Raw genomic sequence first — 14,293 nt, forward strand, 5'->3', positions numbered from 1 at the left:
TTTCACTCTAACCACATAGTTGTTTCCAGCAGCAGCAGGCAGCTGTTTTCAGTTGAAAAAGCTCCAGAAACCCACTTTGCACACCAAATGACAAAGTTAGCGAGCATCTGGTGAATGCAGTGGAGTGTTTAGCAGATTAAGAGCCAGACAGTTTCGCATTCATCAGGTGGACGGAAACGCAACTCCAATACAGTGCTAATGTTGCTCTGGCAACTCATTGCTAACAAGTTAACCATATCCACCTTTTAATGAGACAATGTGTCAGTCATGTGTTTACAGTTTTCCACTGTCTGCAAGTAGAGAAGAAATTAGTGATTGCACTATTCTTCAGGAATATCTAATTAAGTTTGCATATCTATGCACATTTTTATGAAAATCCAGGAACTAGGTCTAAAATTATGCAACAATCAACATATGAACGGTACATGTAGAATAATGAACGTAAACAGTTTTAAATAAGAACAATGATAACTTGAGTGACAAGAAAAGCCTGTTTTGTCATATGATGGCTGACAGGTGAGCGGGGTGGTGGGGATTGGTAACAACAGCTCTGTAAAAACACAGAAAAGGTCTTTGTTTGTATATTACTCATTTTATAATGCTTCGTTTGTTCATAAAATACTGACCATTTTGGAGTTCTATATAGACAGGTTTAAACTGAGCAGGTTCACACTGTAGGTGAGCAGATGTACTCAATGCTTATACTCTAACAACAAACTAACTGAGGGTGTAAAAGATTGATTTATGTAGTGGTAAAACAGAGAATTATAAAATGTAAAGAAAAAGCAGTGACTCTTTCCACCTTCAGATGATGCATTTCACCCTCCAGTAAATTGCAGCATTCTGCAATCTGTGACTGACAGACATTTTTCATTACTTAGGTACTGTTGCCATGGTAACTGCTCCCCCAACCTTGAGATGTGATGTGATGTTATTTCAGTTGTCCAACACAAATGTGCCATTTGCAAAGATAAATTAAGAAAAAAAGGAACCTGCCTTTTGCTCTTTACAGTGTGAACAGAGACACAGCAGGATGGAGGAGGATCCACTCTGACATCATGATATTTAAGAGATGAGACAATTAACTGATGAAATGAAGATGAAGATGAAATGCTGTACAGAAGCAGGCCACAAATATTTCAGTACAGCACTCGAATAAATGTACTCAGTTACTTTCACCACTTGATGATTACTCTGCTAAAATATTGTGTTATTTTATCTTTTATTTTACCTCAGTGTGCAACCATATATAAACATCACCTGAAAAAATCAGAGTGGGCTTTTGGTAAGTAAATAGTCGCTTGCTTGCTTGAATGAACGTCCATTAAACATCAAGCCACATGCTTGTACAAAAACTACAGTTTGCTCCCCAGATTCTTCCAAAGCACCTTCTGAAACTGCAGTGTGTGGAGCACCTGAGCATTCTGCTGGATGGTTGAGTTTTTCTTTTTACAGCAAATAGACTGACCAATCAGTGAGGGAGGTGCAGCTGTGAGATCTACAAGTGTGGAAAGGGATTCAGCTAATTAGGCCGAGGGAGGAGTCTCTTCCTTTGTGTGCTTCAGAGGTTATGCTTAAGAAAGCTGCATAGAAAATTGTGTGCTTGCAACAATGGGGTCCAGGCATGTTATCATGTGCGGCTTTGTGCTTATGTGTGTCAGGCTTTGTGGTGCTCGATTCCTTGGTATGAGAGAGCCAATCTACTGGGGGGTCGAGACACAAAAGCCTGCAGAGGTGGAAGCCAAACCAGCAGCAGGACCTGAGAGGGAGCACTCCAGGGAGTCTGCTCAACAAGCTGGCAGGCTCCAGGCAAAGCACATCCAGCCAGCAGCTGAACCACTCTCCTGGAAGTTTCCAGAAGATCCGGTGGATCCACCAAGTAAGCTTCCTGTCAATTTTGAACCGCGGCAGCCAAGGACAACCAACCGTGCTGCTGTGAGGTGTGGGGAAAGTAGGATGCAGGTGGAAGTGAGCCAGGACCTGTTTGGCCTTGGCAAGCTGATAAAGCCAGAGGAAATCACACTTGGTGGTTGTTCAGCCACTGAGATCGATACCTTGTCTCATGTGCTAGTCTTTGAATGTGAGCTGCACAGCTGTGGCAGCACACTCATGGTATGAGGTTTCTATTGCTACATATAATGCATTGATAGTACACTTTTAGACAAGTAATGTCAATCAGATTTTAAACTATAGTTTTCTTTTCCTTAGATGACAGAGAATGCTTTCATTTATGTCTTCACACTGGTCTACAACCCCAAACAGTCTGGCAGAAGTCCCATCATAAGGAGCCAGAGCGCTGTCATCGGAGTGGAGTGCCACTATCCAAGGTGACTTGAACTCTGCATCAGCCTGCAGAGACCCTCTTTAGTTTACTTTGGGACAGTGAAGAAAGCAGCTTGTAAAATTAAACCATAATAAAGAATTTTAAAATCTCAACACACTGGTTCCTACCTCAATCTAGGCCCTAACTCCAAGGAGGAAACTTTGACACAAAACTGACACAATTAGATGACTGTTCATATCAGGCCATGTCATACTTTAATTTATACTCCAAAGTAATTACATTTTTTTTGTGTATTTCATAACATAGAGAAACATGGGAAAGTTCACTTTGTGTAGCTAACTACTAGAAATAACACTCTTGCCATCTATTGGTCATTGCTGGATGAGATGACTTTAACTAGATCTTGAAATATTCCTGGTGTTAAGGTCACTGAGTTAAGAACACTACACTTGTATTGTTTTCATTTACAACAATCTCCACCAGCATCTGAAATTTGTAGGAGAAATCTCATGCAGCACACTGTCTGAAACCATATGATATACTGATTGTGAGAAGATGGTGTGTTCACACCAGGAATGTGACAAAAATTCTATTAACACCAGATGGTATGCATATTAAATACTGCTGATTCTTAAGTGTGCTCTTGATGTACACTTTTCTCCCACAATGCAATGTGCAAAGCAAATGAGAGGAGCGTCTCAAAGTTTGGAAAGAAGTTAACAGAGTGTGGGTGATAGTGAAACAGCTCCAGAGAGATCTGGGAAAACAGAACATTGAGCTGCTTAATTGGCAGTGATGTTCCAATTATACCCTTTATAAAATGGTTAAATATGTTTATTTTTTAGGCTTATTATGCATAATGACCTTGGGGTCAGTTGGGGGAATAGTAATTGTATTTGGGCGGCCATGGCTCCCCTGCTGATGGGGGTGAGGAAGAATAACTATCCCATGTACAGTTGATGTTTTTTCTTGGCTGTATTTGACCCTTCTCTGAAAGTCTGCTCTGCACAGATACTCGTGAATCAACTGTGCCCCTTTGATTTTCAGGAGGCACAGAGTGAGCAGTAGTCTTCTGTATCCTGCCTGGATGTCCTACAGAGACACTGAGGTGGCTGAGGAGCAGCTGTACTTCTCTCTGCAGCTCATGAGTGGTGGGTCATAGCAGCACACTACAGAATATATCTGGAAAATGTGATTTTGCAAAACATGAATTTAGTTTATTTTGCTTTAGATGACTGGAAGTTTGAGAGAACCTCCAGCAAGTACGGCATCAGAGACACTGTCAACATGCAGGTATCCCTCACGCAGTACATTCATACACCCCTCAGAGTGCTGGTGGACAGCTGTGTTGCTACCATGAGGCCAGACCCCACTTCCGAACCAAGTCATGCTTTCATAAAGAACCATGGGTAGGTTTTGGAATCAGACATGCATTAAGAGAAATCCTCTTTCTTATGTTAATAGTTGACATTTTCTTCACAGGTGTCTGGGTGATGGAGACAGTTCCAGGTCCAGGTTCATGCCTCAGTCTCAGCCTGATAAGATCCAATTTCAGGTGGAGGCCCTCAGCTTTCATCTGCTGAAGACGGTACGTTTAAAAAACATCTGCTGATATATAAAGTGTCATCTCTGATTCTCATATTACACATTTTTTTAATTTCAACAGATTTATATCACTTGCCAGTTGAAGGCCATCCCAGTTTCATCTGCAGTGACCATTGAGCACAAGGCCTGCTCCTTCCACAAGCAGTACGAGAGCACTCTTCACGAACGCTGACCTCCTCATTGATTTCAACTTCATCTTCTATGACACTAAGCTCTTCTTCAGCAGGTGGAGGGCAGTTGGTGGTGAGGACCATTTTTGTGCCTGTTGTCAATCTACTTGTGGAATGAGGAAGGTTCGAGACCTGGATAGAGAAACAGGTACTGTACGTCAGCAGTCAGTCAGTTTATTCTTCATCACTGGAGCCACCTGACTGTGTCTGTTCTTTAGGGGAGCAGTGGCAAGCTGAAGTGACCCTGGGCCCCATTGTTGTTGACTAAGAACAGTTATATTTATTTGTTTATTAATAAAAGTGTTTTTTAAAGAGAGGTGCTCTGGTGGGTGAAATGGTATGTTGAAGTAAAATAACATCCAATGGGATTTTTCTTTTTTGCGCGCACACACACACACACACACACACACACACACACACACACACACACACACACACACACACACACACACACACACACACCCAAAAGCAAATGTGTGACGGTTTTTCTTTGTAATCAGTAAGACTGATGGTGAAACACTTGTGGAAGAAAGGATGTTGCAAGAACTGCTTTTCTCAGAAACACCCAACTGTTTCTGAGACACCCTGCATGAGCGCTAATGTTGATGGTCCAAGGTTGGAAATCCTGAAATGGTTTCCTGGCCCATACTGTGGAGAAACTCTGCAGGAGGTGAGCAACATTTATACAAAAGGTTTTTGTGTTAAATGTGTTGGAACATACTAATCCAGGATCTCAAGGACACTGGTGTTAAGTATAAGTGAAACGTCAAAATACATGAAAGGGGAAATGACTGCATGTTGCATGTCATGTGAAACAACTGCCTGGTTGAGACTTGCTTTCAGGCTAGTTTGATTCAAAATGAACACTAATTTTAAGATGAAAAGTTTGGAGGCCTGCCTTTAGGAAACCTTGAAATCAGAGCAGTGCTTTTGTGGTTGAAAACAAAATCACTGACATGGACCAGTCATTACAAACTCAAACTAGATTAGCCATATAATTAGGGTCTTTTATTCCATTCATGTGAAGAACAGCCAGCTCGACCGGCGGACGTCTGGAGTGGGCATGCTCTGAAATGACTAAATTACTGAAAAAATACCACACAAAAAAGCACTGGTCATATTAGCTGTTAGCCGAGAAGCTAACATTTACCACATGTTAGCTCAATAAAAGCATATGAAACAGAATGTGTAATTATATATCCTCTGGAAAGAGAGTGAAACATAACCGTCACTGTATGTTTGTTTTTCATGAATAAAGTATGTGTCTAAACTCATACTGCATCCAAAACACATCACATATACTATTTCAAAAACCTATTTTCCAGTTATATTAACACCTTGCCTCTGTTAAAATGCTACTGATAATTACAAATGTCTTCAGACTGAAGAGAATATATCTGCCTAGAATTGCTTGAACATTTTAGTCTTCATGTGGCCATCCTGTATTTTTATTTCCTTTATAATCTCCACATAGATGATACTGTTACCCTCTTATTCTGAGTGAAGAGCAGTTAAATTAACTGTGAATGTAGGAGCCTATTTGCTTTTATACTTTTGTATAACTATAAGATAGAAATGGAAATGATGCACTTCATGTCTGGGTGAGGTCCACTAGCAACTGTGACAGCAGCTTCTGTGTCAACTGCGTACACAGTGATGTATATAGATACATCACTCATTACTGATGGGTTAGTAGATAAAAAAACAAAGCAAAATAACCCACTGACTGACATGAAGACAATGTAAGTCTGAATGAATGAAGTGACGCATAATAACAATTCAGTCTGACGATCAGAGTAAAAGCATCAACCCATTTGTGTAGAATCTGAGATGGTGAGCGACGCTGGCAGCTCCTGGTGGTCATATCAAAACACAGAGACAGCTTTCACAATGATTCACTGCTTTTTCTACAAAAACTGATATGACCACACAAAAATTTTGTACATAGCAGCTTTAAATGTCTGTCTGAAGTCTGAAATCTGTGCCATAGTTCAAGTGTGTGACCAGGCCCAGCAGGCTGAGTTTAAACAGTGACCTCTTTTCTGTTTCTCATCATCTCTCTCTGATGCATGTCCAGATAAGATGACTATCTCCTGTAGGTGTGGACAATCCCAGAGTCAGCCCTGGCTCCAGACCTGAATGAAAATCCCTCTCCCTGCAGAGGACAGAACTGAGATCCAGCCAGAATGAATGATAACAGTAGTGTTTTTTCTTCTAAGTGGGCCAAGCTGTGATGGTAGTTTCTCCTGTATTTATCGCTCTCAGTCCTTCCTGGAACATTCCCAGCTCTCTGCCTGTTGATGATTTATCAGCCTAGAGGTTCAGACATTATCAAACCATTTTATGATATCTGGAAAATCTCATTCATACTGAAGCCCGTGTTGTTGATAAAACTTGTCACAACAACATATTTTTACTCTGTGTTGTGTATGAGTTTTTCCTGGAAACCTTGGACTGTAAATCATCAGGCAGCTGTTTTGTTTCATGCTGGTTCATGCTCAGAATATCACCTTTGCCTCAGTGATAATACTGCATAGCTTTGCTGTTATTTGACTCTGTTTTTGGAGCTGCAGCTCCTTCCAGTGACCTCACTATAACATCCCCCATCAGCATTTTCCTCCCAGTGGTTTACCATGTGCTGTAGTTTTCCAGCTGAAGTGAATATGTTGATTTTAAACACGGACAATGGGTTTTCATTTAATGATAATACAACATGCATTCACTGTGTGTATAGTAACATCTGCAGAGTGTTTGTATGTGTGCTGTCTCTTTCATCTCACCCACAGGTCCTCACCCCCCTCCTCCTCACTGCTGGAGAGGCTTGTTCACAGCAGCACAAAGGTCTGCTCTCATAGTTCTGGCGTCTGGACCTCTTTTATGCGTGTGCAGATTTCACAGAAAAGCCTGTCAGATATACACTCTGTATATGTCTATTGTTGCAGCTTATCACCACAGAGAGACACAGAATTTCTTTACCTTTGTTACTGATTTGATTTGATTTGATATGATCATTAATAATCACTCTTGGAATAATATTTACCTTTGAACTACCAGCTGCACTTTCCAATTTTTGGTCTTATTAAGTGCTCTAAAATCTATACAAAGAGAGGTTTGAGTTCATGGTTGATATCCTCATCTGAGTCAGTGCTAGAACATGTAAGCAAACAGGCACGGGTGGAATCATTTGCATGGCTTCTTGCTTTTATACTTGAGCTTTGGTATAACATTAACATTTCAAACCCACCTTCCAACAGCAACTTGGATGAGCCATTTGGCTTGTTTGGTGTACAGGGCTGCACAAAGTGTTGTTGAGATTTTGGAGACGTGCATGTTGATACCTCTAACCCATAACATCCAGGCCCGCTTACAGATGTTGCTGTGTGTCTTTGCAGAAGAATAATCTCATCTTTAGGTCCCATAGGCTTCAAAGGTTGCTGCAGGTCAAGACAGTGAGAAGAAAATCATAAAAGTGAGCATTATAATGACAAAGATGGATGACATAATGTGGGAAAGCACAGTTGTTGTTTTTTTGCAAAAACATGAGACATTAAAAAAGGTGTAAAAGTAGTTCTGTCTGAAGCACAGTGTTCAATATAGAGTACAGTGTAGTTTCTGCTTCTGCGCCACATGTAGAAATATGTCAAGCATATCTCTACATGTATTGAAAAAGAACTGAGCATTATGCCATCCTTTTCCTTATTCTGATCATAGTATAGATATGCTCAATAAGAAAACAAAGCTAAAACGTATCTCTTCACTTCAGCCTGTCTCTAGTTATGACTTCCAGCTACAGGTCTGAAACCTTTGTGCTTTGCCTCACACTAATACACTGCTGCATTTATTTTAAAATGTCCTATTTTGCTTGATTTTATGCATTCTGTCATCTATTTTAACCTCTATTATCTTATGCTGTGACTGATGCGTTATCCTTATCCTATATTTTGACCCTTATTCTACTTCAAGTGAATAAAGACTTGTGAACACGGTGGTCTCTGAGGCAACATTGGACACATAAGACTCACAGTGAGAAAGCAGAGACACCAGACAAAGAGTTCTTTTGGAGCTTCATCCTCATAGTCTTCTTCAGATTTTTTATTCTTATTCTACTCTATTTTTTTGACCCATATTTTAATATTTTATTGTGCGGTTTTATGCATTGTCTTTATTTTCATTTTCATCCTTATCTCCATCTTATTTGACATTCATTTTTTTTAATCTGTTTTTATGTCCTTTCTGTTTTTCTATGTAAAAAAATCACTTGGTACATGTGATTTCTTTCTTGTAAAGTGCTTTGAGCCCCAATTCTGTATGAAAGATGCTATACAAATACAGGTTGTTATTATTTTATTATGTATGTAACTAGAGACAAAGGCAGACAGAAAAAGGAGGAAAAAAACGATAAATATCACTAACATTGTCATTTCATAATCCTTCAGTAACATTTCCAACAGTGACAGCTCATTGATCAATCGATCAGTGTCAGCGATAGAGTTGGTGCGTGGTTGGCTCAGCTTTGCTTTGAGACTCAACGCCTACCAACGCCTTTAAAGCACCTTTCTGTTCTGCTGGGTTGAAGATGTGTCTGAAACATCCAGGTTTTACATTTCGTAGTCTCTCTGCAGGAACACCCATATTTAAACATTGTAGTCACCACAAGCTCATTGGTTCTGCTGATATTTAGCTACAGGTGATTGTCGTAGCACCATGTGATGAAGCTCTCTGTCCACCATGGGAAGCCTCGATGAAGCTGAGGCTCAATAAGCAGCCTTCATGGCTGAGACAAAATGAGCTGTTCACATCCTGTCATCTCATGGAAAAGTTTTTAGGTTTTTTAAATCATGTCAGTTTTCTTGGATCCAACTAGCTCTAGATGCACTGTTGTGGATTAACCACAAGTCTGGATTTAGCAAAGAAATATTCTTTTTTCTAAATTTCTTAAGCAAATTATTTAGATGAAATATGAGAAAGACAAACCTCTGTCAGCTGTTTGTTGAGAAGCTGTTTACTCTGCTCAGTGAAATGCTCATCGAGCAGCAAATATCATGCAGCTGTTTTATGTCCTGTGTTAGCAAGGCATTACTCCCTGCCGACTGAGCCATTTGTTACATTACATTAGTCTTGTCTAGGGTCATGAGGCAGTCAAGTCAATTCTATTTATACAGCACCAAATCATAACAGAAGTTATCGCAGGGAATTTTTCATGTAGACCAGATTTCAACTGTACTCATCATCACATTATTTACAGACACACAATTCCCACTGTGGGCAAGAACTTGGTGACAGCGGCAGGGAAAACTCTTAATAGGCAGAAACCTTGAGCAGAACCAGGCTCTGAGTGTGTGGCCATCTGAGAGAGAGAGAGAGCGAGAGCCGTCTAGGCCTATGGAAGCGTAACTAAGGGATTGTTCAGGCCTCACCTGAACTCATGACTGACTGCAAGGTTTAACAAAGAACAAAGTTTTAAGCCTACTTTTAAATGTGGGGTGGGTGTCGTCCTCCCAAACCCACAGCCGGTTCCACAGGAGAGCAGCTTGATAGCCGAAGGCTCTGGCCCACATTCTACTTCTGCAGACTGGTTAGTGGTGACCATGGGTTTCTGCTTAGGGCTATGCTTCCAGTCACCCACCCACTCTGGCTACAGCAAGTACACTTGGTTTGCCCACACTGGCTAGTGGAGGCTGGCTAAGTACAGCACCTAAACACTGAGATTCCATGGTGCAGATCCATCCTTCCAATTCACTAAGCCTGGCCTCCAACACAGCAAATAAACCACTGGCAACCAGAAATGAGAGACTACGCTTACCACAGCAGGCCAGCACATCCTGACAGGAATTTATCCCATTATACACTGGGTGGAAGTCAGGTAGACAGGTTTGCTAGGTTAACAGTAAATCATACTACTATCAGACACACTGATAGCTATGGGCAATCTGACATGCAAGAATGAACATGCAAGTGGAGATGGAAACTCCATGCAGAAAGCACTGGAAATCAAACCCACAACCCTCTACCAGTGCCTCAATGTAACCAGGCCAATCAGTGACACAGTAATGATTATGGATTAGTGTTCTGGATTGGATGCTGCTATCTAAAACAAACACCTTGACTCAGATGTCAGTGTGATGCCTGATGTAAATGTGACTTGAGCAGCAGCCTGCTGTTTGATAAAACAAGCCTTCATGATGTAATCAGTGGCTGATTTATTGTAAGTTAATGACATTGTTAGAGCACCAGGCAATCAAATGACATTTTGTTATTTGTATAGCACTATCATTCTTTTTGTACCTCTGCTCTATTCAGAGTGCAGTGTTGGATTGGGTTAAGTGTTGTTGAAATTACTTACAGTGACGCAGACTCACTGTCATGGGACATAAAAGACAAAAAGTGTACCCTGTGCTATACTGTATAGTATGTTGTGTTGTTTCAAATTCATTTTAATGAGGAATGGCATGAGCATCAAAGTCAAGCTTATTTTCTGGCAAATCATTTGCCTGCATTATATAATGTGGGTGAATGTAAGTTTGTGCTGTTCAAAGCATCAAAAAGTAACATCTGAAAAAGTCAAATGGAATAACTGGGACATTGCCTCTGGGAAGAAACACAAGTGTGTTTTTCAAATGTCATCTTTTGATGCTCTAAGCATTACAAACAAATGTCATTGACCTCCCTTGTACTGGGGCAGCAGTATATAACTCAGCAGTGGGTGCATTCAAATCTGGGCATATAAAACCAAAACTGTCTGCATGACTGGATACAATTAAAGGTTAGCTAGAAAATGTTCCTTTAATGAAGCACTACATCTAATTTTCATGTCCTGAAAATGACTGATCGCTTAAGGCAATTTAAGGTAACCTACAAGATTACCTGTCAATCAAACAACATAGGCAGAACTGTGAGTGGCCAAAGTCAGCCGAGATGATCCATTTAGCATTGGGTACCAATTTGATCATGTGCTAACACTGTCCATGTGAGTGCACATGTATGTATTTGTATGTATTTTGGGGTAATATATATTCTGATGGTTTGTCAAGTTCCCATATGAAAATGTGCCATGTGAATATTGATTGGTTTTGAAGTTGGCCACTGTGTCCCATCTGTCAAGGCTGTAAATCATTACAAGGTATGCAAACGAATGGTGCCTCTGTTAGTCATATGTCCTCATAAGTGAATTGATCTGCTGAGATTGAGGCTGTTAGGCAAACAATGTAACATCCATGATTTCCTGAGGCAGGAACTGTCTGTGTTTCCATTAGCTCTGATGTCAGACGGTATTTTTGTAAATATATGTCATTTTATATCCAGTAAGAAGTATTTACAATACTCAGGGGTAAGAGGCTCAGCCAGCTCCGTTAACTGTTGCATTATAATTAGGGATAGCAAGAGGTAAAGCCACCTACACTCAGTCTTCATGTGGTTTTTATTTACAGACTTCAGTTTACAACCTTGTTGGCTCAAATAAATGTGCATCTCACAAATCATAATGAAAAATCATATGAGTGTCAGCCTGTTCAACCATAATGTTTGTTTGTTTTGTTTTGTGGTTCAAAGTTCATTCTTGACATTCAACTCAGCTTATAAGCAGAACAGACACTTTGTGCTGTGATTGTCACACTTATACTTGGGTTGTTCATCTGAAGCTCAGTTTAACTCCCCTTACACCTACTACTACAAGTCTGATGCATATATTCAAGGCTGGATTGTAAGCAGGTGAAGCAGGAAACTGCCCTAGGGACTCAGCACTCCCATAGTCCTGAAAGCTCTAGTCTTAATGTTGCCTACTGCATGCTGGCTGTGGAAATGCACATCACTAAAGCACAATAAAAGCTGATCTGATAAGGCCTTAAAGTGGGGCCTGTATTATTAGTCATAGTGGCCTGACTCTAGGGAGGGCAAATTTGGTCAGTTGTTCTGTCCACCAATTTGGACCAGGCTGAGACCAGGCTTGAAAACAGAAGGAAATACTGACATTAAGTCTGGCACAAGCAGTTCCCCAGAGGAGGAATTCTGCTGACTTCTTATCACCTGACTTCACCTCTAGCACAACCAGAATGTTGACGTTGCTTTTTGAAATGACTATGGGTGCATTACCATGAAATCTGGTACAGACAGTAATTGATGAATTCTAATAACTTTGGCATTTCCCTGACTTTTAGGCTTGTACCATCATCAGGTCAAAATTGTAATTTTTATCATGACATAATGAATGATATTCCCAGCAACCTCAACTCTACTATGTGTTTAAAGTTTAAAGTATCCTTTGACAAGATACTGAACCCCAAAACTGCCCCTGATGCTGTGCCATCAGTGTGTGAATTCATTTCATGCACATTGGTTACAGAGTGCAAGAAACAGGGTTCAGTGGAAGCCCAGAAGATAATTCACCCAGCAACTTCAATTTTTTTTAAGTCTAATGTTTAGATCTTATATAATCTAGTATCTTATTCACTGTTCCTCTTATGTTAGAACATATAACCATTTAAGTATTAAAGTATGTATGAATTTACTAGTTTGCAAGTTTTCATTTATTGTATATTTTTGGAAGGAGACAAGCACACAGTGGCTATAAAGTTACTGTGGAGAAACACTTCATTTTGAGTCTTCATTTAAACAGCAGTCTGGAAGGCATGACTGACGTTACACTGGTTGGTAACTGGCAGGAACAACTGCTGTAGGTGATGCCGATGAGGCAACACTTACAGCTGCCTTACTGTCATGGCAACCAGCACAACAAGGTAAGACTGACAGATTTACAGGCTCATAACTCTGTTCTGATTTCTAGGCAGGAGAGACGCTGGTTGTTTCATGTGTGGGTTGGGCTGTGTGGGATACATTTAAAAATATTACTGCTTGTATTTTTGGAGAGTTGGCAGCTGAAATCAGAACATATGCAGAACATCTAAGACATGAATCAGGATGCTGTGTGTTGTGGTAGAAAATGGGATGTCTTGTCACCCTGTAATACACTCCACACACACAGTCAGGCAATGAACTACTAGTTATAATTCTTTAAATATACACACACACATTCTCATTCAGTGGCTGTACTTTATTTGTTGCCCTATATTTTTTCTGCATTGTACATTCTGAAATAAGAGATAATGTGTTTGACACCATAAGTACTGTTGTGCAAAAGTAGTGTTGGTAAATGGCCCTATTTGACTACTGTGATAATGCATATTATGGCAAGGAGCGATCAACTAAGCAAAGAGAAACGACAGTCTATCATTACTTTGAGACATGGAGATTTCAAGTACATTGACGGTATTTTTAAGTGTAGTCAAGAAAACCCATCCAGCAGTCTGATGAAACTGACTCTCACGAGGATCTCCCCAGAAAAGGAAGACCAAGAGTTACCTCTGCTGCTAATGAACCACCTCTGATAAGTGCATTACAGTTACCAGCTTCAGAAACCAGCAATCATCTGACCAGTGGAAATCTGTACTTTGCTCTGATGAGTGTTTTTGGTTCCAACTGCCATGTCTTAGTGAGAAGCAGAGAAAGTGAACGGATGGTGTCTGGAAAGCTTTGTAGGGGATGACCTCACAAAGCTGGCTGAGAAGATGTCTGTGTGCACAGCTGTCAACAAAGCAAAAGATGGCTTCAGTATTATTCTATGTAGAAAATAGTTGTAATAAAAATAAAGTATTGTACATCACTTTAAGAAATATCTCTAGACCTTCCTGCATGTCAAATATGAAAGAAAAAACATAAAAAGGTTTGCCAATTTTCACCAATGACTGAGGTATGGGTAGATGGCAGACCTTAGACGGTTGAAAGTAAAAAACATCAACAAAGTGATTTAACACACTTTATCATAAAATAATTAATATGTTGAAGCGCACACATGGATGAGAGTCCAAGATGCATTTCTCTTCCTTCATCAGGTATATAGTCAACCATCACAGCAGCTCCTTATAGATGCTGGGTAAATAATTCAATTCAATTCAATTTTATTTGTATAGCGCCAAATCACAACAGAAGTTGTCTCAGGACACTTTCCATATAGAGCTGGTACAGACCAAGCTCTTTTCTCTGCAGAGAACCAACAACTCCCTCATGAGCAAGCACTTGGCAACAGTGGCGAGGAAAAACTTCCTTTTAACAGGCAGAAACCTCGAGCAGAACCAGGCTCTGGGTGGGCGGCCATCTGCCTCGACCGGTTGGGTGAGAGAGGGAGAGCAAAAGAGAGAGTGAGACAGACAGACAGAGAGAGAGAGACAGACAGACAGAAATG

General features: G+C 40.4%; 1 protein-coding gene across 1 annotated transcript; it reads left to right on the plus strand.

The window, feature by feature from the left end:
• Positions 1-1,686: 1,686 nt before the first annotated feature.
• LOC139336510 (zona pellucida sperm-binding protein 3-like) lies at positions 1,687-4,061 on the plus strand. The gene is made up of 6 exons (XM_070970643.1): positions 1,687-2,112; positions 2,209-2,327; positions 3,332-3,435; positions 3,516-3,693; positions 3,767-3,872; positions 3,951-4,061. The coding sequence occupies exons 1-6, from the start codon at positions 1,687-1,689 to the stop codon at positions 4,059-4,061; spliced, it is 1,044 nt and encodes a 347-aa protein (XP_070826744.1).
• The last annotated feature ends 10,232 nt before the right edge of the window (positions 4,062-14,293 follow it).

The sequence above is a fragment of the Chaetodon trifascialis genome, chromosome 9 (genome assembly GCF_039877785.1).
Source record: "Chaetodon trifascialis isolate fChaTrf1 chromosome 9, fChaTrf1.hap1, whole genome shotgun sequence".
NCBI classification, from domain to species: Eukaryota; Metazoa; Chordata; class Actinopteri; order Chaetodontiformes; family Chaetodontidae; genus Chaetodon; species Chaetodon trifascialis.

Coding starts and splice junctions, on each gene's coding strand:
- LOC139336510 (XM_070970643.1), top strand. CDS start 1,687: ATGAGAGAGCCAATCTACTGGGGGGTCGAGACACAAAAGCCTGCAGAG. Junction 2,113..2,208: donor GCTGTGGCAGCACACTCATG/GTATGAGGTTTC, acceptor TCTTTTCCTTAG/ATGACAGAGAATGCTTTCAT. Junction 3,694..3,766: donor GCTTTCATAAAGAACCATGG/GTAGGTTTTGGA, acceptor TTTTCTTCACAG/GTGTCTGGGTGATGGAGACA.